At 37.4% G+C, this 24,204-nt stretch overlaps 2 protein-coding genes across 7 annotated transcripts in view; one reads left to right on the forward strand and one right to left on the reverse strand.

The window, feature by feature from the left end:
• The window catches only part of BPIFB2 (BPI fold containing family B member 2), a 140,771-nt gene that overhangs the window by 48,188 nt on the left and 68,379 nt on the right, over nucleotides 1-24,204 (forward strand). For both annotated transcript variants that reach the window (XR_012473685.1, XR_012473684.1), the window contains exon 3: nucleotides 1,553-1,679. The gene's annotated coding sequence lies outside the window, so the exon portion shown is untranslated. The remainder of the gene's footprint in view (nucleotides 1-1,552; nucleotides 1,680-24,204) is intronic.
• SUN5 (Sad1 and UNC84 domain containing 5) overlaps nucleotides 1-24,204 on the reverse strand; it is a 43,861-nt gene that overhangs the window by 15,152 nt on the left and 4,505 nt on the right. For 3 of the 5 annotated variants that reach the window (XM_074211896.1, XM_074211894.1, XM_074211895.1), the window contains exons 3-9: nucleotides 21,797-21,859; nucleotides 17,384-17,483; nucleotides 12,730-12,788; nucleotides 12,202-12,275; nucleotides 7,759-7,793; nucleotides 4,488-4,596; nucleotides 747-825 (exon numbers count right to left, since the gene is read on the reverse strand). In XM_074211896.1, the coding sequence (XP_074067997.1) occupies nucleotides 747-825; nucleotides 4,488-4,596; nucleotides 7,759-7,793; nucleotides 12,202-12,275; nucleotides 12,730-12,788; nucleotides 17,384-17,483; nucleotides 21,797-21,859 (519 nt within the window). Of the gene's footprint in view, nucleotides 1-746; nucleotides 826-4,487; nucleotides 4,597-7,758; nucleotides 7,794-12,201; nucleotides 12,276-12,729; nucleotides 12,789-17,383; nucleotides 17,484-21,792; nucleotides 21,860-22,445; nucleotides 22,669-24,204 lie in introns of those variants that run through there. The other 2 variants (XM_074211898.1, XM_074211897.1) reach the window with 2 other exon arrangements.

The following is a 24,204-nucleotide window of genomic DNA, read 5'->3' on the forward strand; positions in this document are numbered from 1 at the left end:
TCTCTCTCTCTCTCTCTCTCTCTCTCTCTCTCTCTCTCTCTCCCTCTCTCTCTCTCTCTTTTTCTCTCTTCTCCCCCTCTATCTCCCTTCCTCCCTCCTTCCTTCCTTTTTTCTTTTTCTTTCTTACTCTTTTTTTCTTTCTTTCTTTCTTTTTTCTTTCTTTCTTTTTCTTTTTTCTTTCTTTCTCTTTTCTCTTTCTCTTTTTCTCTCTCTTTCTCTTTTCCTCTCTCTCTCTCTCTCTCTCTCTCTCTCTCTCTCTCTTTCTCTCGCTCTTTTTCTCTTGTTCTCTTTCAATAGTTAGAAGTTAAGGAGTTAATAGATTTTGATTGAAAAATCTGATATTTGATAAAAACTTACAATTAGTACTATCCAGAACTAGAATATTCTGTATCTAGAAGAAGAGAGGGCCAGGGGAGAGTTTCCTCTTTTCTATTGCTCTTCAAGAACAGGTTAGATATGTCTTATCAGGAATGCTGTGGAGATAATTCTTGACTACAGAAGAGGGGTGGGGTGGTGTTCTGCATTACTTTAGAAGTCCCTCCCATATTTTTGACTAGATTTTGTAAAATGATTGAATGCACAGGGAATGTCATTTATTCTGAGATATTCCAGAAAAAGAGTGACTACTTTTAGCTAGGGGAACTCAGAGAAACATCAAGGAGAAGATAGCATACAAACTGGGCTTAGAGGAGGGGAAGGATTATTTTTGTGAGTCCTTCTAGACTTAAGAGACTTTGATTACAAACCAATGGATTTCAAGGCAAAATCAGGCATTTCAATGTAGTCTCCTTGTATTTTCTTCATTATGTTCTGTGCCACTAGGTCCTAAAGAGAAAGAAAATTCAAGATGTATATTTGAACAATCTGATCCATCTACATCTTTCTGCTCATTCCTAGAGGATAATGTTTGTGTTCATTTGATGTGTGTCTATCTATCCAAAATTTTGTCATATATTATCCATCAGGAAGGTGACAACATAGAGATATCATCAGTAGGGCATGTGTTCTCTGTAGAACAGAGGGAAAAGTCTGTTGAGCATCTCAATTCCGTTGCCTGGTCTCTCCTTTGTGACCCTGGAGAAGGGGAATGTGACTCAGGAAAAGATGTGTTTGGTGCTGCATGGTGTTGTGGAAAGAGTCCTGGATCAGAAATGAGACTTTAAATCAAGGATAGATTCTGCCACTAATGAGATGTTCAACCTAGTCTAATTCATTACCTCTCTCTGGGATCTAATTTCCTTTTCTGGAAAATAAGGAGTTGGGTTAAGTTACCTCTAAAATCACTTCTTTGATATTTTATGTTCTAAACTCTCTTGAGTAATAATATTGGATATTAGAAAGAAACCGGGTTGGAAAATGGCCTGGGTTTGAAACCAAACTTTATTATTTAATAACTCTAAATATAAGAAAGGCAGAACCAAGATAATGGAGTAGCAGGAAGAAGTACAATAACTTTCCCTAAAATTCCTCCAAACAGACATAAAAAAATGCACTAGTTCAAACTCTAATTGGGAAATACAAGAGAAAGTCACAATGAGGTTTTTTTTTTCAGCCCAGATTGGTTTGGGAATATACACAGAGAGGATTGTGAATACTTGATGAAAGTGGTGTGGCCAGGAGTGCATGCCCTATAGCATTCTGTATCCAAGAAATGAAGGAGGACTGAAGATGTACATCAGGTAAGAGGAGGTTTCATATCTATACTGGGACAGTAAAATCCATATAGGAATATGGGAATGGGACAAGATCCAGGGTAGATTGAGGAGAAGATCTTCATCCAGGGGCAGTGTTTCAGTATAGGGAGGGATTGTGGTCCCTGGACTGTGTATTGAGTAAGGAAATTGTTCAGAACCAAGCAGCAGCTGTGTACCTTGGACTGCAGAGGGAAGCGGAAACTTGACTTCAGCTTCCAGTCCAGTCTTCAGCCTGCAGAGAAGTGACTTGGCTAGGCATTTCAGACCTAGTGGAAACCTGAAGTTTTATTGTTCAGAACTAGCAAAGCTTTCCAGTTGGATCATAGTAAACTGAGTCAAACAGCAGTCTACTGAAACTCCAGAGGAGTTTCAAATGAATAAGCCTATTGTTGAGACCCAAACCTATGTCAGGAACTTGATAAGCTCAGACAAGAGGAGCAGTAATTAGACTTATGCTGGATCAGTTTATTTTGAGACCATGGAAATCTTGAAGATTCCCATTTGAGCTGTCCTTCATATTCTAGAGTAACATAGCGCTAAAAATCCCAATAAAATAGAAACAAGGCCAGTCCAATTATTCCCTCAGATCCTGGTCCTAACATAAAGTCTGATAGTCTGGAAGAATGAACAAAAAAAATAATTCCACTATAAAAAAGCTTTTATGATAACAGGCACACTGGAGAGACACAGATCAAGAAGAATAGCTCCAAAACATCTACAAGCAAAAACTCAAAAAAAATCACAGGGTGCACACAAATTCAATGAAAAACTTTAGAATAGATTAAGCAAGAATTAAAAAAAAGTTAAAAATATTTTTTAAATAAAACAAACACTAGAGGAAAACAACTGGAAAAGAAGAAATGAAAGAAGAAATTGGGAAGGAAATTAACAGCTTGTCATAAGAGTTGCAAAACCTTGCCCAAATTGCCTCAAATGGACAAAAATGACTTCAGTAGACAATAAGAAATATTCAAACTAAGTCAAAAGACTAAAAAAAAGGAAGAAAATGTAAGTTATCTCCTAGCAAAAATAATTGACCTGGAAAAGAGATCAAGGAGAAAATATTTTTTGATCATTAGACCATTGGAAACTTATGAAAAAAATTCCTGTACATCATAGTTTAAAAATCAAAAGAGAAAACTACACAAGAGTAAAGTAGAAATAGAAAGGATTCACCAGTCACTTTTGAAAGAACCTTCAAATGAAAACTCCCAGAAACATTGTGGCCCATATCTAAATTTTAGGTCTGAGAAAAAATACTGCAAGCAACCATAAAGAAGGAATTTAAATATCTAGGAACCACTGTCAAGATCACACATTATTTAGCAGCCTCTACTTTAAAGGAATATGAAACTTGCAATACTGTGTTCTAGAAAACAAAGGGTAAAGGCTAACAGCCAAGAATAACTTATTCAGTAATAATGAGTATAGTGCTACAGGGAAAAATATGCACTAAAAAAGTAGAAAATCTCCCAAGTTTTCTTCATGAAAAGACTAAAATTGCATAGAAACTCTGAGGTGCAAACACAGGAATCAAGAGCAACCTTTAAAGATAAACATTCTAATGAAGAGATGATACATTTGTCTTCTCTGTACACAGTTATCATTAAGAATATAGAGGGAAAAAATGTAAAGGACGTAGGAAGAGGAATAAACTGTGGGAGCATAGTAAGAGAAAAAGACCAGGGAGATTTATATGAGCAGTATGTGAAAGAAGAAGTCTATAATCAAAAAGGAGAGGGAGAGAGGAGCAGCTGAAAGGAATCTTACTCTCATCAGAACTGGTCCAAGGAGGGAAGAATATACATATATGTAATTGGATACAGAAAGATATTTCTCTCTACAGAGAAATAGGAGAGGAACAGGTGGGAGAAGGAAAATAGAAAATTAGAGAGAGGGTAGATTAAGGGGAGTCAGCACTAAGCAAAAAACCTCACAAAGTTCTAAGCATATAAAACTATTTATAATCCTTTTTGCCATGGCAAAAAACTGGAAAATGAGAGGGTACCCATAAATTGAGAAGTGATTGAATAATTCATGGCATATGAATATGATGGAATACTATTATTGTATTGTGAGCAGAGATGAAGGAGATGATTTCGGAGAAACCTGAGAAGACTTAGATGAACTGTTGCAGAGCGAAGTGAGTAGGACCAGAACAATTTATACAACTGCACCATATTGTAAAGTCAAACAACTTTGAAGGACTTAGGAACTCTAAGTAGTGTAATGATCAATCAGAATTCCAAAGGACTAATGAGGAAAGGTGCTACCTACCTCCTAATAAAGAGGTGAAAAACTGAAGAGTAAAAATGGTGTGTATATATATCTATATCTATATATCTATGTATGTGGTATGTGGGGATGTGTGTGTGTATATATATATATATATATATATGTATATATATATATACATATATATGCTTATCATATATAATGGCTGACAAGCATTTCATAAGTTCTTCTGTATATATGTCAGTTTTTTTGCAATATGCATATATATATAAATATGAATAAATATATGTGTTTGGTCACGACCAATGTGGGAATTTTTTTCTTGATTATATATAAGAGGAGTTTATTTTTTAGTTTGTCATTTAGGGAGTGAAAGCATATGGGAGGGAGAAAAGATGGATTTTTGTTGTTTGAAAAATAAAATTTAATAAAAAAAATCTGTAAATCTAGGTAAAGTCAGTTTTGAACCACATGGCCTCCTAATCTGTTTGTGGTCGATTGGTCCATAGCAAGCAGGAATTCATCTCTGATAATCATGCTAAGCCTTGATGGACTCACCTCATTAGACATGAATCTCACTTCTTGGACTTTGTCTGAAAGTTGTTTCATAAGATCTTGCAGGGCTTGTATTTCTTCTGCATGTTTTCTCACCTTCTCCTGGTAAAGTCTTTTTGAGAAATGAACACGAGGGATAAGAGGAGACTCAAAGCCTCAAAGACAATAGTTTACATGCAAAAGATCTAGAGGTCTGAGTGGGCTATAAACTCTACATAAGTCAACAAGGTGAAGCAGCAGTCAAAAAAGCCAAAGTGATCTTAGGATGTATCCTTAGGTCTAGAATGGAGGAAGTGATTGCTGGGTCATATCTGGTCAGAACAAATCTGACAGCTTGAGTCATGTTTTAGGAACTATACCTTAACAAGCTGGGACATATCCAGACAGGTCTGTAACTAGAAATTCTGGTACCAGGGTAGAGGGGAAAGACAGAAAGAGATCATATGGAGAAATCTCAGATCTTTTGACTCAAGTCCCCATAAGTCCCTATGGGGACTGCCTAGGGATAGAAAAAATAAGCATGCCTTCCGGTAGCCTTTCATTTTAAATAATGATTTTTGCCAACTAGATACTAAACTAGGTAGTTTAGCTGACAATCCTCTTTAAATTTCAATTTCCTGAGGGAAAACCTTAATTGCCTCAGCATAGTTATGGTTCTTCATTCAGAGATGACATGATCTAGGGGACTGTAGATGATGTTGTACATAAATTGGTTGAAGTGGTTGAATATACAAAGGTATAAGGGAATATGATTGTTGTTATAGGACCTTTTCCTCTTAATTGTTTCAGTCATTTAATTCAATTCATCACTAGGCAGCCATCCTCTTTGCCAACCAGTACAAAAAAAAAGAGAATTTAGACAAAGAGGATTAAGGGACTTGCCCAGGATCATACAGGTAGTAATGATTAATGCCAGATTTGAACTCAGATCTTCCTGACTCCAGACCTGGCACTCTATCCACTAGGCCATCTAGTTAAATCACTGGATCCAAGATTTAAAACTGAAAGAGACCTCAGCCTGAATGCAGATCAAATCATACTATTTTCATATTTTAACATTTGATGTATGTTTTTTTCTATTTCATCTTCCTTTTTGTTTGATTCTTTGTTCATAACATGACTAATGTGGAAATATGTTTAACATGGTTGTACATGTATAATCTCTATCAGATTATGCTGTCATGGGCATAGGGAGGGAAGGGAGGGAGAAAAATGTGAAACCTAAATTTTATAGAAAAATGGATGTTGAAAACTATCTTTATATGTAATTGGAAAAAAATAAAATTTAAATTAAAAAAGGGGGGACCTCATTTTATAGATGGGTTTAAATGTCTTTACCAAGGTCACACAAGTCATAAGAAGCAGAGCTGATATTTAAACCAGTTCTTTGAACCTGAACTTGTTTTGCTTGGTTCCAGAGGGCAGAACTAGGAGAAACATAGATATTGAGTAGGTGGGTAAAGTTTCTAATATGAGAAGACTTCTGAATAATTAGAGTTGACCCATAATGGAGTCAAAAAAATTCCAAAAATTATGAGCCTTACCTTTTCTAATTTGTAATAACAGGATATGCTTACAGGACCACTGTATGCATTGAATGAGATAATGTATATCAAGTACCTTATAAACCTCAAAAGAACAGTACAAATATCAATCGTTATTATTTAAGTGATTTTTTTTGTTTGTGGTGGTGGTAGAGAAAATAACTGCTGAGGTATGGGTTGGATTAGGTGATAGAAACAATGTAGGGTAAAAAGATCCTGGATTAAGAGTCAGAGCACCTGGATATCAATCCTAGCTTTATTTATTATTATGTCTATGTCCCTGGGCAAATGGACTTTCATTTCTTCCTCTCTAAAAGGAGGAGTTTAATTTCAATGGTCTGTGAACTCCCATTTAGCTCTCAGTCCTATAGTTTTTATGACTTTTGAGGTCTTTCTATTCCTTAAGCTCTAAGTTTCTGCAATATTCTTGTGTGAGGTTAACTATTTTTTTTTTTTTTTAGGTTTTTGCAAGGCAAATGGGGTTACGTGGCTTGCCCAAGGCCACACAGCTAGGTAATTATTAAGTGTCTGAGATCACATTTGAACTCAGGTACTCCTGACTCCAAGGCCAGTGCTTTATCCACTACGCCACCTAGCCGCCCCATGTGAGGTTAACTATTGCCATTTGGGTGATTTAACTCTCTTCTTCCACAGGGCAGCCATAAGAAAATATGTTATAGGTAATTGTCCATCATTCAGCCTTCTCAATAATAATTGACTTGGGATTGGTAGTCATTGCTTTCAAATGTGAAACAGTAATTTAATTATGACCTTATGGCTTGTATATCTAGAGAGTTCAGCTGAGGACAAGATTAGCAGGCTTTTTAAACTCATTTAAGGGCTTGAGTTCAATTCTGGCCTTTGTTACTTACTAGTATGTAATTCTGGCCAAGTTAGCTAACCCCAATTGCCTCACAACACAATTATGCTTTTTGGAAAACATCAGTGCTTTAAAAGTTGCATTATTTTCTTTTATGTGATCCCTACTTTCACTGACATAGTTCATAATATGTTCCATCACTTATAGATGGTCTTCATGAATTAGTTTGATAAATTCATCTTCCATTGGCTTACCATTGGCTTACCTTAGAAAACATCCCCATGCTTATCTATGGTATCCCTTAAACAATAGACACAATCCATATTGAATAACTAAAACGAATTATGGGATTCACTTGTGAATTTCTCTTATCCAAGATCTCCTATCCATATAGAGACCTCAAATTCCATTGTACTTGGGCCTTAGTGACCATCTTTGTTTAACATGCTTGACCCTTTCCTTCTAGTAGGATAATGTTGACTCTGATTGCTTTTTTTTCCCCCCCAGCAGTGGGGATGTATATACATGGATATAGCCATATTCTCTAACATGTTCCCTAGATCAGATGTATAAGATGGATTTGGGGTCCATTCTGTGACTCTAGGACTTAGTCTGTGGATGGAGGTCAAATTTCATTTTATGGTTGGGATTGGACTCAGTTTTTGACCAAAGTTAACATTCATACTTGAACTTGAGGTCAGAATTCAGTCTAGCCTAGATTGTATTGTCTGGAGTAGAGGCAAGAGACAATGATCTAATCTGCTCAGAAATTTGTGCCTTATGACCTCATTTACAATATTTTAAAATATCTGAGCTACCTGACTAGCAGCCTTGCCTGATTATATACTGAATGATACTAATTTGGCTTAAGCTGGCAATTTTTTTCTTTTGCTTAAGAAATTCTTCTTACCTTAGTTCCTTGAGTGAAGAAATGGAGCCTTCAACCTAGAAAGGCAAGGGAGACTCAATTGGCCATTTTGTTCTCCAGCTTCAAATTCCCTTTTTTGATGGATGAAGCAGGGTAGGCAGCCAATCTCCAGAATGAGTGAGAACCTTAGGTTTCTATTATTCTTTCCCCTATTCCCTCTCTTGAAAAGGGCCCACAGAAAATTCCTTTATCTCCCAGTACATAAGTTCATCAAAGGGATGAACCAGAGTTGACTGTCTTTCCTTTTATGTGGGGATTTAGTCATCAACAACTTTATATACCACCTCAAGAACAAAAAATTTGGTATTTAGAGCTCAAAGAGACCTAAGAGACCAACTTCCCTATCACCTTCATTTTGTGGATCAGGAAACTGAGACCCACATAGGAGAAAGGGATTTCCTGTAAACCAGGGGTAACCCTGGGTAAGTTCCTTAACTTTTACTGGTCTGTTTTCTCAGCTATAAAATAGAGATAATTACAACACCTAGCCCAAGGTCATATAGGTAGCAAGTAGTAGACCTGGGATTCAAATGCTATTATTCTGAATTTCAAATTCAATGTTTTTTTTTTTCCATTCTAGTGAGTAGGGAAAGGAAGAAGTAGGTGAGTCAAAAAAAATTATCCCAAGATGCTCTGGGACTGCTCACTGTGGCTAGCCTTCCCACCTTCAAACATTCTTACCAACTTGAATTGTGACCTGAAGTCAAACCCTACCTTCTGATCACTGTGGAAGCCACAGCAAAGGAATAACTGAGGTTTAGCAGATGCACTGAAATGGTAGGAAATTTCTACCTTCTAGTCCCAAATAGACTGATACAAAGACCCTTGTCTCTTTGGAATTAGGACCTGATATTGCTTAAAGGCATTGACCCTGTCTTTGTATATTTGAACTCCACAATAATAATTCTATTGGTATAATGGGAGATGTGAGAAGATCATGTAAGAGATTATTTAATCCAACCCTCTTGTTTTCCAGATTGGGAAAAAATGAGGCCATGAGAGAGGTTCAAGATTACTTTAAAAAATCCTATTATTTGACTTGGAGATTCAGATCTGCTCTTGAAACTCAGAAACTTAGGATCAGAAGTAATTTTTGTTGTTGAGTCATTTTAGTCATGTCCAACTCTGTGACCTCATTTGTTGTTTTTTTTTTTTTTTTTGGTAAAGATACCAGCTCATTTTACAGATGAGGTTTTTTTGGTAAAGATACCAGTTCATTTTACAGATGAGGAAACTTAGATAAGCAAGGGTAAGTGACTTGCCTAGGGTCACATGGAAACTATTACGTTACAGAGTGGAGCCATGGGAAAGAAGAATGGGCAAACAATGCAAGATTAGGGCTGATTTTTGAGAGACTTGAATGTTACTCACCTCACACTGAATTTAGGTCCTCTTTGTGCTTCAGTTGGAGAATGACTTAGCAAACTGTGTTTTATGTATGTCATGGAACACTATTGTTCTATTAGAAACCAGGAGGGACGGTTATTCAGGGAAGCCTGGAGGGATTTGCATGAACTGATGCTGAGTGAGATGAGCAGAACTAGAAAAACACTGTACACCCTAACAGCAACATGGGGACAATGATCAACCTTGATGGACTTACTCATTCCATCAGTGCAACAATCAGGGACAAATTGGGGGCTGTCTGCAATGGAGAATACCATCTGTATCCAGAGAAAGAACTGTGGAGTTTGAACAAAGACCAAGGACTATTATCTTAAATTTAGAAAAAAAAATTGATATCTTATTGTCTGATCTTCCTATCTCTTATACTTCATGTTTCTTCCTTAAGGATATGATTTCTCTCTCATCACACTCAATTTGGATCAATGTATACCATGGAAACAATGTAAAGATGGACAAATTGCCTTCTGTGGGGGGGAGGGAAGTAAGATTAGGGGAAAAATTGTAAAACTCAAAATAAAATCATTAATAGGAATTTAGGTCCTCTTGATTATAGACCTGGAGCTCTACCCATTGAGCAATATTGTCCTCCAGATGTCATAGGATCTTGGATTTAGAGATGATGTCAGAAGTCATTAGTCTACCTTTCTTATTTTGTGAATGAGAAAAATAAGACTTAGAAAAGCTAAGTGACTTGCTCATGGTTATACAGTTCACAACTGGCATAGTCATCTGGAAAGCCCAGGTCCTCCTGTTCCAAATTTAGTAGTGTTTCTTATAGGCATTATAAGCTTGCCAGGGATGGCAATAAGAAACACTACTATATTTTTTTCAAGGACTTTGAGAAACTCTAGGGTGTTCTCCCAACTAAAGTCCTGCATTCTCCACATTATGTTTTCCCACTCCATCAGCCCAACAATGAAATCCTTTGCTTTGTCTTCTGAGGGCCTCCACTCTTTTTGGTGTCACATAGCTTAGTCATGGGTTCTGTGCCTGTAGGTCTCAATTGTTTTATGTCTATGAGAACTATCTCCCCAGATACATTAAAAACCCATAGGTAAGGAGCTTTCCCCATTTTGTCTCCTTCCTATTTCAAAGAAAGGCTGTATATACATTTTAGGACTGATTGAAATACTTCATTTAAAGTTCATTAATTAGTTAATTAGTCATTTATGAACCACTTACCATACAATCAATTCTATCTATAATCAGTACTAGAGGAGAAAATAGGGAAGGGAGATAGACTTGGATATAAGCATTGTAGTGTGGTTGAAAGAGACCTAACCTAAGGTCTGCTTTCTAAGTTTGCTTCTTTCACTGGATTGCAGTGTGCCTTTGGACAAGCAACCCTTATTTCTTATTTCTAAATGAGATGACTTACAAGTCATAGAATCATAAACTTCAGACATCTAGTCAAACCTGGACATGAAAAAGAATTTTTTCTAGAATATTCCTGAAAAGTGGTGATCTGGCTTGAAGTTTAGTGTCTCTTCTCTGTCTGTCATCTCACTGACCCTCAGTTAAAGTGTCTGGGGCATATTTTCTTTTTTTTTTTTTTTTTTTTGATTTTTGCAAGGCAATGGGGTTAAGTGACTTATAGCTAGGCAATTATTGTCTGAAGGCAGATTTGAACTCAGGTCCTCCTGACTCCAGGGGCTGGTGCTCTATCCACTGTACCCTCTAGCCACACTGACATGTTTTCTTTACTACAATGCCCTATGGAGTGTGTTACTAGTCAATCTTTTTTTTAAATTGTTTTTTTTTATTAAAGATATTATTTGAGTTTTACAATTTTCCCCCCAATCTTGCTCCCCCCCCCCTTACTAGTCAATCTTAAGGGCATCCTATCCCTTTGGGACTAATCTACTGGGATATATTTTTTTGTTTGTTTGTTTTTTGCAAGGCAAATGGGGTTAAGTGGCTTGCCCAAGGCCACACAGCTCCGTAATTATCAAGTGTCTGAGACCAGATTTGAACCCAGGTACTCCTGACTCCAGAGCTGGTGCTTTATCCACTGCGCCACCTAGCTGCCCCATTCTACTGGGATATTTTAAGCTGTAGGATTCCAATTATCTTTTTTTTCCCTGAACTCTTGAAATCTGCTTTTCCTGAAATTAAAGGGATATGTCAGCTTTCTCCTTATATATTACAGACTGTTTTTCTTCTTAATAGTCTCATAATTTCTACTTCATCTACCAGTTAAATGTACAGTGAGAGAACACTGGCTCTAGAGTCAGGAGCTAAAATCCAGTCTTAGATACTTCCTAGCTGTGTGATCCTGATCAAATCATTTAACTTCTGCCTGCCTCAGTTCCCTCAGCAGTAAAATGAGGATAATAATACCACCTACCCCCCAGGGTGATGTTATGAAGCTCAAAAATAAAAGTATTTGTAAAGTGCTTAGCATAATGCCTACTTGTTTCCTTGTCTTCTCTTGTGATAATTGGGGGACAGAATTAATTTCTACCTTTAATAATTACTCCACTTTATCAATTAGGTTACTTTCAGCCCCGAGATTTGGTGATTCTGTGACTTGGGCCAGAATTTAGCATCAGAATGCTATTTTAAGTTTCCAGTGAGCTCTGACATTCCATTTTATTATGAAACCTGTCAAAGAATTTAAGACTAGTGGAGATTTGGAAGGGCACAGTTAGAAATACCGATTATACAAAGTCTAATGTACAAAGTCTAATGTGTTTAGTGCACAGGAGACAAGGTACAATTCATTTTAAGAAACATTGTTTCAAGTGTCTACTCTACAAGTCAGTCTGGTTTGATGTTGGAAGGGGAGAGATTCATGCTCACAGATCAGTAAAAACTTCCTGGAAGAGAGGACTCTTCAGTTGAGGTGGGTCCTAAATGCTAGGCAGAATTGTTTGGCACAGTGGAGGGTAAGGATGTCTCAGGCTGGAAGTTTGGAGTTTGGAGACCATTATGTTACAGAGTGGAACCGTGGGAAAGAAGAATGGGCAAACAATGTGAGACGAGGGCTGCTTTCTGAGAGACTTGAATGTTACTCACCTCACCTGGAGTCTTCATGTTTGCTCTCCCTGTTTCCAGTATGGTTGGCAAATAAAAAATGATGCACCAGAAGGCTGTGGAGTGAACAAAAGGAAGAAAGAGGCCTATTCCACTCTCCTAGCCCTGGAGGAGCCCTTGAGGCAATTAAGGACTAGGCAGGGGTTTGTGCTTACTTTGAGGAAAGGTCCCACCTACCCTCAAATCCCTTCCTTTTCAGTTTTTTGTTGGGACTGCTCACAGCCATGCAAGCTATGAGTTGGAAATGCATTCTAGAGATAAGTGTATTTTAGGATCATGGGAGTCAGAAATGAGGAGCAGGAGCAAAGATTCTGGAATAGGAGGTGCTATCAAGGGCAGAAAAATGCCCTAGTAGAGAATGTGAGGGCTTCAGAAAAAGGGAAGTGAGGCAGGGACAGTGGGGATAGGGGCCACCCTAAACCAGCCCAATGCATTTCACAATTGTGTTCATGATTGTTGCTGCATTCCGAGAGCATCAGCTTAAGATTTGGGTTCTCTGTTGGTACATACCAAATGCACAGAAGAACAGAATTGCCAGCTTCTCCACCAATTTCTGAAACAACTTCTTGCTGTAAAAACAGACAGAGAAATATGTTCAACTCCTCCACCTTTGACTTGTCCATCCCCAGTGACATACTGCTTCCCAACACAATTCACTTCTTTTCTGGATGGCTTTAAGTTTTAGGTAGTTTTTTCTAAAACTGAGTTGGAATGTGCATTCTCATCTTCAGGGCCAAACAGAATGAATGATTTATTCTACCTTAAAAACCCTTCAGAGATTAAAAGAGAGCACTCTTTAGATCATAAGATTTAGAGTGGACAGGGACCTCTGAGACCATCTAACTCAACATTTTCAACTCATGATTAGGTAGAATGAGACCCAGAGAGGTTGAGAAATTAGATGGTGCAGTGATTAGAGGACTGGACCTGAAGTCAGGAAGACCTGAATTCAAATCAATCCTCAAACACTTACTGCCAAAGGAACTTAATCTCTAACTGACTCAGTTTCCTAAATTGTAAAATGGGGATAATGATGTCATTTACTTTACTAGGTTGTTGTGATGATCAAATGAGATATTTGTAAAGTTTTTATCACTGTATTTGGCACATAATAGGAGTTAAATAGATACATGCTTTGACCCCCTTGGGTAATTTGGCCAAAGTCACACTGTTAGTAAGTGGTAAAGCCCTGATTTAATCCATTATCTTCCCGTCCAAAATAGTTCCTTTAAAAACTTTTTTTGAAATCAACAGGACAGCATGGGTAACACTTTCCTATGCAATGGTTAGATGATATCAAACATCACTTCTTTGAAATCTTCTTTGATCTATGCAGAAATGAAATTTATTGACTTCATACCACTTTATCATCCTTTTATGTATTTTATTTATTAGTCCATTTAACAATTTACTAAACACTAAATGCAAATACTGTGCTTTTCCTATTTGAATTTTTTATTATGATTCTCTTTGTCTGATTTGCATTAACTTTATTACATTGCTAGTCCTCAGAGAGAGGGAAGGAAGTTAACATACATTTAAGTGCTTACCATGTATTAGGCATGAGTAAGTACTATGCAAATATTATCTCATTTTTGAGCCTCACAACCCACATTTTCCCCATTTAAAGACAAGAACACAGAAAGCAAGAGGCAGATGATGTTGAGTCTTGTCCTGGGTTACACAGCTAGAAAGTATCTGATACTAGATTTGAATTCAGGTCTTTCCCATTCTAGACCCAGAGCTCTAGCTGTTTCAACACTTAAAGACTTCTAGAAGGGTCGGTCATTCATGTTTGTATCCCTAGCAGTGCTCAGAACCATGCTTATACTATACCATAGTAGATACTAAGAATATTCATGGAATGAAGAAATGAATGAATGAATGAATGAAATGAGTGGCAGGTTAATTTTAAGTTTTATTTGGTCACAATACAAAGGTACTTATGATCAGTGCTATTTGTTTGTTACTAAACTAATATGGCTATCCATGTCTTGACATTCTCAGCAGGATCATTGGCTCTAAGAGGCATGATTTTTGATGCATGTGTGTGGTGTGTGAATAGGGGCAGAATCTAAGGTAGTGGCTTCACAAATAAAATTAGAGCTGAAGCCACACTTTACTGACTTCAACTTGAGTGGTCTTTCCCTCCCTTCATGGTTTATTAACTTCCATTTCTGTATTTGCAGGCATAACTATCTTGCCCTGATGTATCCTGTGATGTCTTAGTTTTCCTCATGAACCATTTCTTGGAGGATAAACATTCAGTGAAAAATTTACTAAGCACAGTTAGAAAGATAATTTTTTTTAACACCTAGGTATGAGTAGACTCCGAAAATTAAACAGAATAATCTCTGAATTAGCCATGGTTTTGAATACTCTTTGGTGTGGGCTGCTATTTTCAGAATATAAAACTGGAATCAATTCTTTACTTGGCCTGGCTAGTGTTGCTTAAAATAGTGTCTGTGGCTGAGTATGCTTTCTTTTCAGTCTTAACCTGGTGCTATGGGGAGACAGAATTAGGCTATATAGTCTCTGACTATGTGGAAGGGAAATCCTTCTCCATGGGGATTATGCACATATAGAAATTAGATAATACTACAGACAAGTTTGTGTCTAAGGAACAAAGCTTATTGCAAGGGCATGGAAGAGGGAGAATTCCTTTGAGCCTGGAAGGTTTTGCTAGCTTGAAGGAAAGATAGGATTTGGGGAAAAGAAGGAAGAGCACTGTTGGAAGGGAGGACAGAGTATCTGGAAGTGGCAGTGTTTAGGACATGTATGGCACCTATGAGGTAACTGGCTTAATTGGATTTGGGAAACAATGAGGGAGGCAACTAGATTTAATGTTTTGAGAAAATTCATTTTAGAGAGAAGCAACAAACAGAGGAACATGAAGACAAACTACTAGAGTGGAACGGTTTTGATGTATTCCATTGAGAAGGTAGAGTGAAGGCAGGTAGACTGGGCAATTATCATCATGCTCTGTGGCCGTGGAAAAAAGTTCATTTACCCTATCTCTATAGGCCACATATTAACTTAGAAAACCACAAAATCAACATTTCTACATTTTATTTTGGTTTTTTGTTGAACAATTCCCAATTACATTTTAATCTCATTCTCTAAGCACTGGGAGTTCTTCAGACCCCAGGCAGTCACAAGCCAGAGTTTTATATTAATGTATATGATAGGTAGTACTAATGTATATGATAGGTAGTCATTAAAAGTTATTAAACAGAAGAGAATAATAATCAGAATTTCAGATTTAGAAAGGATCTTAGATGGCATCTAGGTCAATTCAAATATCAAGTAGAACTCATTCTACAGTGTACTCAACAAATCTGTGTTTGAATATGCCCAGTGAGGGGAACCAACTTCCTCCCCATGGGAGGCTTGTGACATTTTTAGATGGCTCTAATTGTTCAGAAGTTTCTCCTCATGGCAAATCTTAATTTGCCTCTTTCTATCTTTTACCTCTATCTTGAAGACAACTCTCACCTTTTCCTTAAGTCTTCTCTTTAGGTTAACTATTTCCAGTTCATTCAGTTGAACCTTATAGAGCATTATTTCAAGATCTACCATTGTTGCAGTAGGTAGATAAAATACTGGGCTTGGAGTCAGGAATACTTATCTTCATGAGGTCAAATCTGGCCTCAGACACTTACTAGCTGTGTGAACCTGGACAAGTCACTTCACCTTGTGTGCCTCAGTTTTCTCATCTATAAAATGAGCTAGAAAAGGAAATGGTAAATCACTTCAAAATCCTTAAACATGAAAACTCCAAATGGGATCATAAAGAGTCAGAAATGACTGAAAAGTAGCTGGACAACATAAATAACACACTACTCCCATAAGATTGGTCTGACCAGGGTAAAGTACAGTTTTTCTTTCCATATTGTGGTTTCAATATATCACAGATCAGCATAAGGAATTCAATGGGATTTTTTTGGGGGGAGTTTTACAGAAGCTGCAAACAACATGCAGAAGCCAGTAGATGACACAGAAAAAATTTAGAAATGCATAAAATAAATGTATAGTCCTGTATAATATAGCCTATGATCAAATATTTAACCCAAATTTAATAATGTACTTTAAACATAACATAAAAGAAAAAGAAAAAAATTCAGGCTTCTCTGGTTTGAAGGAAGGGCCAAAAAATTTTACACAGATTTTCCAACTTGGAGACTTATCTTACCCCTAACTCTATAAAGTGGAAGGGATAACTGTACAGTGGTACTATTACCTTTGTAGCTTTTGACATTAAGTCTCTCTTCTAATGCAGAATAAGAGTTTTTAGTGACTGCTTTATCACTAGGTTTGAGGGAAAGACTGTGACAGGTCATATGTCAAGGATAGATTGAAGCATATGATTCAATGCCCATTAATCCAGGTAGGAGTCTGCTACTTTAGCCAGTGTGATGCAAAGGAAAAAGAACTGAATTTGGAGTCAGAGGTCCTGGGTTCAGGACCTGTCTCTTTTGCTTATTGAAGTCACTTAACCTTTGTGGGCATTGGTCTCCTCCTCTATAAAATGACCTCTAATGCTTTTAGCTCTAAAATTATAATTCCAAAATCCAATTCAGGTGAAAGGTGATTAGGTCTGAAGTTGGATGGTTTTGGAGATGGATACAAGAGACCTTTTGAAAGAAGAGTTGAGAAAGCTAAAATTCTAGTTTGATATGGACAACCTGAACAACTCTGTTGTTTTCCTAATTTGACTCAACTTATTTTCCTTGCTTCTGATTCTCTTCCCCCTTTCTGTAACATCCTTCCCTGTTCTTACTCTCTCCTTGCTTTTCTTTCTCTCAAATTCTATTTGACCTTCACGACACAGCTGAAAACTTCTACTAAGAAGCTTTTCTTCACTGCTCCAATGAATTCTCTCTCCCTCCCTCCCTCCTCCTCCCCTCCCTCTTCCTCCCCCCTCCTCTTCCTCCTTCCCCCCTTTCTATTTAAGCCAGCCCCACTTTGTGCCTGGGAGATCCAGGCCATGACCATATCCCTACTTTCTGTCCACTCTCTGAGGGTCATTATTTAGTCTATACAGTTGATTCTCTTGTTTTTCCCAGGGACCCTGGATTGGACTTGGGTTCTCAATGACCCGATTTCCACTCTGTTCTATTGCTTTCTTCTTTCGCACTCTCCTGGGATTGGGTTTTGTACTCACAGTGTTGCTGCCCCTGTCTGGGTCCACCCAATGTACTTGGAGTTGTGCTGAACTTTATAGAGAATGTTTCTCAGGGTGGAGATAAACCAGATGATGTGAACTGTGGAGACAAGAGGGTTGTGAGCTACACCACCCTGTAGGTGATAGGGATAGAGCCTTTTGGGGGAAGTAAAGACCCCTGGGAAGATTGGAGAGGGAGAAAGGGGTAATAACATCCCTGATTCAAGGGAAATTTCTAGGGTCAAGAAAAGAGGGGTGATATATTCTGGACAATAATCAAATGAAATCTTGAGAATTTAGAATCAAAACATGGAGGATAGAATAACAAAGTGATTAGGATATGAAAACATAAAATGTTAGAACTCGGAGGACCTTAAAACACAGAACTGAGAAGGATAGAACATTAAAATGGAATGGGACCACGGTCACTATCTTGTCCAAACTCCATAATTTTACAGTGAGAGAAATTAAAGACTCAAGAGAAGTGATTTGCCTTTTCACATGGTTTCTCAGTGATAGAGACTTCTGATTTCAAGCCTTGGGTTCTCTCTACTATATCAGTCACTTATTGGAAAGGCAATTTTTATGGAGTTAGAAGACTGGGGTTGAAATTATGGCTCTGCCACTTACTAGCCTAGGTGACCCTGGGGAAGTTAATTTCTCTTTCTTATCTATAAAGGCACTTAATAATAATTACCATTTCATGCTTGGAGGGTTGGGAGAATCAGAGGAGTTGCTACATCTGAAAACTCTTTGGGATCAGGAAGTAATAGTTTATATTTGTAAAATATTTTAATATCTACACATGTCTTTCCAAACAAGAAGATTGTGGAACAGATAGTGCTAGTGTATTTATCTCCACTTCACAGATGAGGAAACTGAGGAGCAGTTGCTCATAGGTATTATATGCCTACTAAGTTCTGAAGATGCAGAAAGTGGCAAAAGATAGTCCATTCTCTGAAGAAATTCACAATGAAATGGGGGACAAAGCAAATTATGTACAAACAAATTAGATTCAGGATAAATAGGAATAATTAAGAAAATGAAGGCACTAAAATTAAGAAGGATTGGGAAAGGTTTCCTGTAGAAGGTAGGCTTTTAGCTGGAACTTGAAGGAAATCAAGAAAGCCAAGAAGCTGAGAAGAGGGAGAGAATATGCCATACATATGAGGGACATCCAGAGAAAATACACAGGATTGAGATATTGGAGGGTCTTGTTGGAGAAATAGCAAAGAAACCAGTGGAACAAAGAATATGTTGGGGGGTGTAAGGTGTAAGAAGATAAGAAAGGCAGGGTAGGGACTAGGTTATTAAAGGTAAAATAGAAGATTTTCTATGTTTGATTTTAGAAGAGCTAGGGCACCATTAGTTTTTATTGAGTATGGGGGTGAAATGATGGGACCTTCAATTAAGAAAAAATACTTTGGTGGTTTGATGAAAGATGGACTTGAGTAGGGAGAGACTTGTGTTAGATAAATATACCAGAAGACTAGTCAGACTATCCAGACAGGAAGAGATGTATGCACTGCAATTGAGGCAGGGAGGGTGTTTTTGAGGGAATGTTGTAAAAGTGAAATCATGAGCCTTGGCAGCAGATTGCATATAGGAAGATGAGAGATAGTCAGCAATCAACCTAGGTTTTGAACCTAGGGGAATGGGAGGATGTTGTGATGCCCTCAATAGTAAAGGCAAAATTTGGAAGGGAAGAGGGTTTAGGGAAAAGATAAATTCAATTTTGGGCATGTTGAATTAAGAGGTCTATTGGACATTTAGATGTAGATGTCTGAAAGGTAGCTGGAGAGTCTGAAGGTGAGTCAAGAAGTTAGGGATGGATAAATAGATTTGAGAACTGTCATCATCACCAGAAAAATTGGAAAGCAGAAACTACATATAGACCAACACCTGATAGACCAAAATAAGATCAAAATAGGTACATGATTTACATAAGCAAATTAGGAGAGCATGGGATAGTTTCTGTCAGATCTATGGATAATGGAAAAATTTAGAACCATAGAAAATATAGAGGGTATTACAAAATATAAAACAGATAATTTTGATTATATAAAATTAAAATGTTTTTGCACAAACAAAATCAATGCAACCAAAATTGAAAGGAAAGCAAAAACTGGGAAAAATTTTTGCAATGAGTATTTTTGATAAAGACCTCCTTTCTCTAATATATAGAGAAGTGGGTCAAATTAGTAAAAAAAACACAAGCTGTTTCCCAACTGATACATATTCAAAGGATTTGAATAGGTGGTTTTCAGACAAAGAATTCCAAGCTATATATAATCAAATGAAAAAATTGCTCTAAATCATTATTGGTTAGAGAAATGCAAATTAAAGCACATCTAAGAGAACATCTCATACCCATCAGATTGTCTAGTATGATAAATGTGAATGTTGGAGTGGATGTGAGAAAACTGGTGGAATTGTGAAATTATTTCTAACCATTCTGGAGAGAAATTTAGAACTGTGCCCAAAAGGCAATAAAATTGTGAATATCCTTTGTTCCAGGAATTCCACTGCTAAATCAAAGGACCTATTTGTATAATTATTTATAGCAGCTCTTTTTGTGGTGGCTAAGAACTGAAAATCAAGAGGCTGCTCAACAATTGGAGAATGGCTAAAAAAGCTATGGTCCATGATTGTCTTATATGAAATAACAAGCAGGATGTTTTCAGAAAAGCCTGGGAAGACTTGCATGGTGGAAAGTGAAGTGAGCATATCCAGAAGAACATTATACATAGTAGCAATAATATTGTATGATGAACTGTGAATGACTTAGCTTTTCTCAGCAATACGATACAAGACAACATAAAAGAACTAATGATGAAGCATGCTATCTTCCTTCAAAGAAAGATCTGAGAGTCTCATAATAGAGACTGAAGCTTGCAAGTTTTCATTTTCTTTCTTTTCTTTTTTAACAAGTCTTCTTGGACAAAATCACTGAAATGGAAATGTTTTACATTGTTACACATGTATAAATTACACTGGATTACTTAATATCTCGGGGAAGGGGTGGAGGAGGGAGGAAAGAATTAAAACTATTGAACTATTAAAATGCTTAAAAATTGGGCCAGCTAGGTTGTGTGGTGGATAAAGCACCTGCCTTGGAGTCAGGAGTACCTGGGTTCAAATCCGGTCTCAGACACTTAATAATTACCTAGCTGTGTGGCCTTGGGCAAGCCACTTAACCCCATTTGCCATGCCCAAAACCTAAAAAAATGCTTAAAATTGCTTAATATGTATTTAGGAAAAAATAAAATATTCTATACTATATAATAAAAAAGAAACAATAGAGATGATAATTGATTTTTGGAAGTTGATGTGATCACAAGTGAGGTAGTTTGGAGCGAAAAGGGAAGAGGGTCCAGGGTAGAGTCCTTTGGGACAAATTAACAAGCATGACCTGATTGAAGTTCCAGTCACGGACACTGAGAAAGAGCAATAGTTAAGAGGAAAATCAGAAAAGATTAGTGTCCTGAAAGTTAAGAGAGGAGAGGAGGAGTGAAGGAGGAAAAGAAGGTGATGAGGATTGAGAAAAGACCATTAGATTTGTCCATTAAAAATCATGGGTGACTTGGGTGATAAAATGGCTGTCAATTAAAAAATCATTGGTATCTTTGGAGATAAAAGTTGCAGTAAAATGATGAAGTCAGAAGACAGATTACAGATTATAGAAGAGAATAAGAGGAAAGGAGGTAGAAACTTTCTCAAGGCATTTAGCCAGAAAAGGCAGGAGAGATATAAAACTTGCCCAGGGTCACATAGCTTAAAAAAGCTTAAGAAGCAAGATTAAAAATCCAAATCTCCCCTGACTCCAAGTTCAGTGGTCTTTCTCCAGCACCAACTTATTTCTATTTATAATTTTCCTTCCATTTGTCAGAAAGAGTAATAGACTTGTAGTCCACCTTTGAGCATATTATTGTTAAGAATTTTTAGTTAACAACATTGAACAATAGTTACTGGATAATTATTAGTCATTAATCATAAACAATGAAAAGTTATGGCTCACTATTAGTGATAATTTCTATTAATGACTATGATAGAGTGCCACTCTATATATGGAGGTGATATTCAAGTCCATTCAGATCAGATGTTTTGAGATGTGTTTCTAGTGTGGAGGAGGGAAGAGTGGGCTGCATTTTGTGTTCTGCTTTTTGGGGAAGGAAATCGACCAAGGTCAGGGCAGAGGTACAGACACTCTCATCAGAGCAGAGATACCCTCTTTAGTGCCCTTGAGTTCCCTGATGGGAATTATAAGAGTACTAACAAAGTTCTCTCAAGGGACCTTACCATTGGGACAGTATGATGGGTACAAGTCAAGTTCCCATGATACTTTGGGATCTTAGTATTAGGTCTAGGCCAAGTAGATGGCAAAGACTTCATCTCTCATACATACGTACGTACTGAGCCATCCTCTGCAAGAGAGTGGTGTGACAGAGGAGACTGTTCTCGAAGAATCATCTTCACCTGTTTGAGTATACAAATAAAGCCTTAATTATGTCCCAGAAATACTCAAAGGCTAATTATCCCAGTTCTATGACTAAACTCATAAACTTAGAGAATTGTGAGGTACTCTAGTGATCAATCATCTAGTATATTCTTCCTCTTTATTGTAATAGAATAAAAACCTGAGGGATAGAGATGTAATAGGAGTTAGACCTGGAAGGATACCCAGAGATGATGAAATTTAATTCTCTTATTTTACAGAGGAAAAAACTGAAGTCTAGGAAAAAAAAGTGACTTATCGAAAGTTATTCAGATAGGCTTTTAACTCAGGCCTTCTGACTTCTAAGTCATGATTAGACATTATTGAGAAAACACCTCCTCCCCCCCCCCCCACTGTCCCTAAGGAGTGCTCCTGGGAATCCAGGAGAAGAAGATGGAGCCAGCCAGTCTTACCCTATGGAGGACACAACTCACTTGTCAATGAGAGTGGGAAATGAGAATTTCTTCCCAACCCCAGCTACATTATTATTCAACTGTGCCATCATTCCTGATATTACAGCTCTTTCCCACAGGAACTTTGGACTCTACTTCTAGGACCAACTTTTACCTGGTCTCACTCAGAGTCAGACCTCTACTTCTCTTCCTGGTCAATCCTGCTGCTGTGTAGCTCCCCTGGACTTCTAATTCTTCTTTGCATATGATATGAAAATCATCCAGTAGTCACCAAGCATTTATTGTTTATTATGGCACTTTACAAAAACTTCAGGGAGGAATGTGAGCTCCCTAGGGGCAGAGGTTGCTTGCTTGTCTTTGCCTCTTAGGGGTTTAACACAGCCCTAGAACAAATTGAGTGCTTAATAAATGATCTGTCTGTCTATCTATCTACCTATCTACCTACTTACCTACAAGTCCATGTTCTCTGTCTCTCTGTCTCTGTCTCTATCAGATCAAAACTCACAGAACTCTTCCCACCACACCCCAAATCTATTGTTCTTTCTACTACATTACTTTTGGTCAAATAACCTTATCTTTGGTCTTTGAGCAGCCTATTCATTAATACTTAAGATTTTGTCTAGCTCATCTCAGGTAGGGGACTGAAAAGAGAGTCTTGGAAGTTAGATGTGTGTGTATGCAAGTGTCAACATGATCAACCCTTAGAGCAGGTGTTGGATGGGGATGATTATAAGACAGCCAAGGAAGATCTGTATCTCCTGGAGTCACAAAGATAAACTACCACCATTCTCATGATTCCTTGAGCAGGCAGAGGGTTGGATGGTTCTAGAAGGAACAACCATTCAGAGGCTACTAGATTCTAACTCTGTCCTGGAGACATGGGGTTTCCCAAATATTCCAAGTGTTCCAAGGTAGTTCCAGGTTATCCTGCCTGAGTCTGTTCCATAAGGAGGTTAAGATAAAGATATAAACAAACCTCCACACACAGACATACCTAGCCATGTACACATATATCCATACACATATATACCCACAGATTCACCGTTTAACATAGCTAGAAATACGTGTATTTTCCAAACATTAACAAGAATATCTGACATTTTTATAGCTCTTTAAGATCTGAAAAACACTTTTGTTAGCCAATGAGATAACATGAAGTAGGTACTATTATTCAATCTATTTAATAAATGAGGAAACTTTAACTGAGAGAGGCTAAATGAGTTTCCTGAAAAACACAGCTATAAAGCATCTGAAGTAGACTTGGAATTTAGATTTCTCTATCCATGAAGAGAGGCTGATACTATGAGGTCAAGAAGGTAGCTACCTATTGATTCTACGACAACAAAATTCTTTGTCCAAAAAACTCATATTCTATGCACTGATGCATAACTGAAAGCTCACCTTTAGATTTTCTCTTTTTCTTTTTTATCATTACTGAAAATGCAAATATGTCTCCCTTCCCCTTCTTCCCTTTCAGATTTGGAATAATGAGTCCTGGAGACATATTCTAATCCTGGCTTGATCACTTATAAGCATGTTACTCTGAGCAATCCATCTCTGCTTCAGTTTTGTCTTCTAGCAATGGCGAAAATATTACTTGCCCTGCCCTCAATTTAGAGTTTTTGTGAGGTTTAAAGTAAAAAGACCTAGTGATTTCAGATATATATATATATATCTCTATATATATATATCTATATATATATATCTATGTATACATATATTCAATGTGTGACTTTGTTATCTGTCATTGATCCCTGAGTATTAGGGAGCTTCTGAGTTCCTTACTTGGGAAGGAGAAAGAGAGAACAGAGTACTTTGGTGGGATACTGAGAGGAAGGAAAAGGGCACAGAAAGGGAGGCTGAATGAACTAAAGACAACCTTAGCTAGAGGTGTGCTTTGAGAATGAAGTACT

This window comes from Macrotis lagotis, chromosome 1, assembly GCF_037893015.1.
Source record: "Macrotis lagotis isolate mMagLag1 chromosome 1, bilby.v1.9.chrom.fasta, whole genome shotgun sequence".
Classification (NCBI taxonomy): domain Eukaryota; kingdom Metazoa; phylum Chordata; class Mammalia; order Peramelemorphia; family Peramelidae; genus Macrotis; species Macrotis lagotis.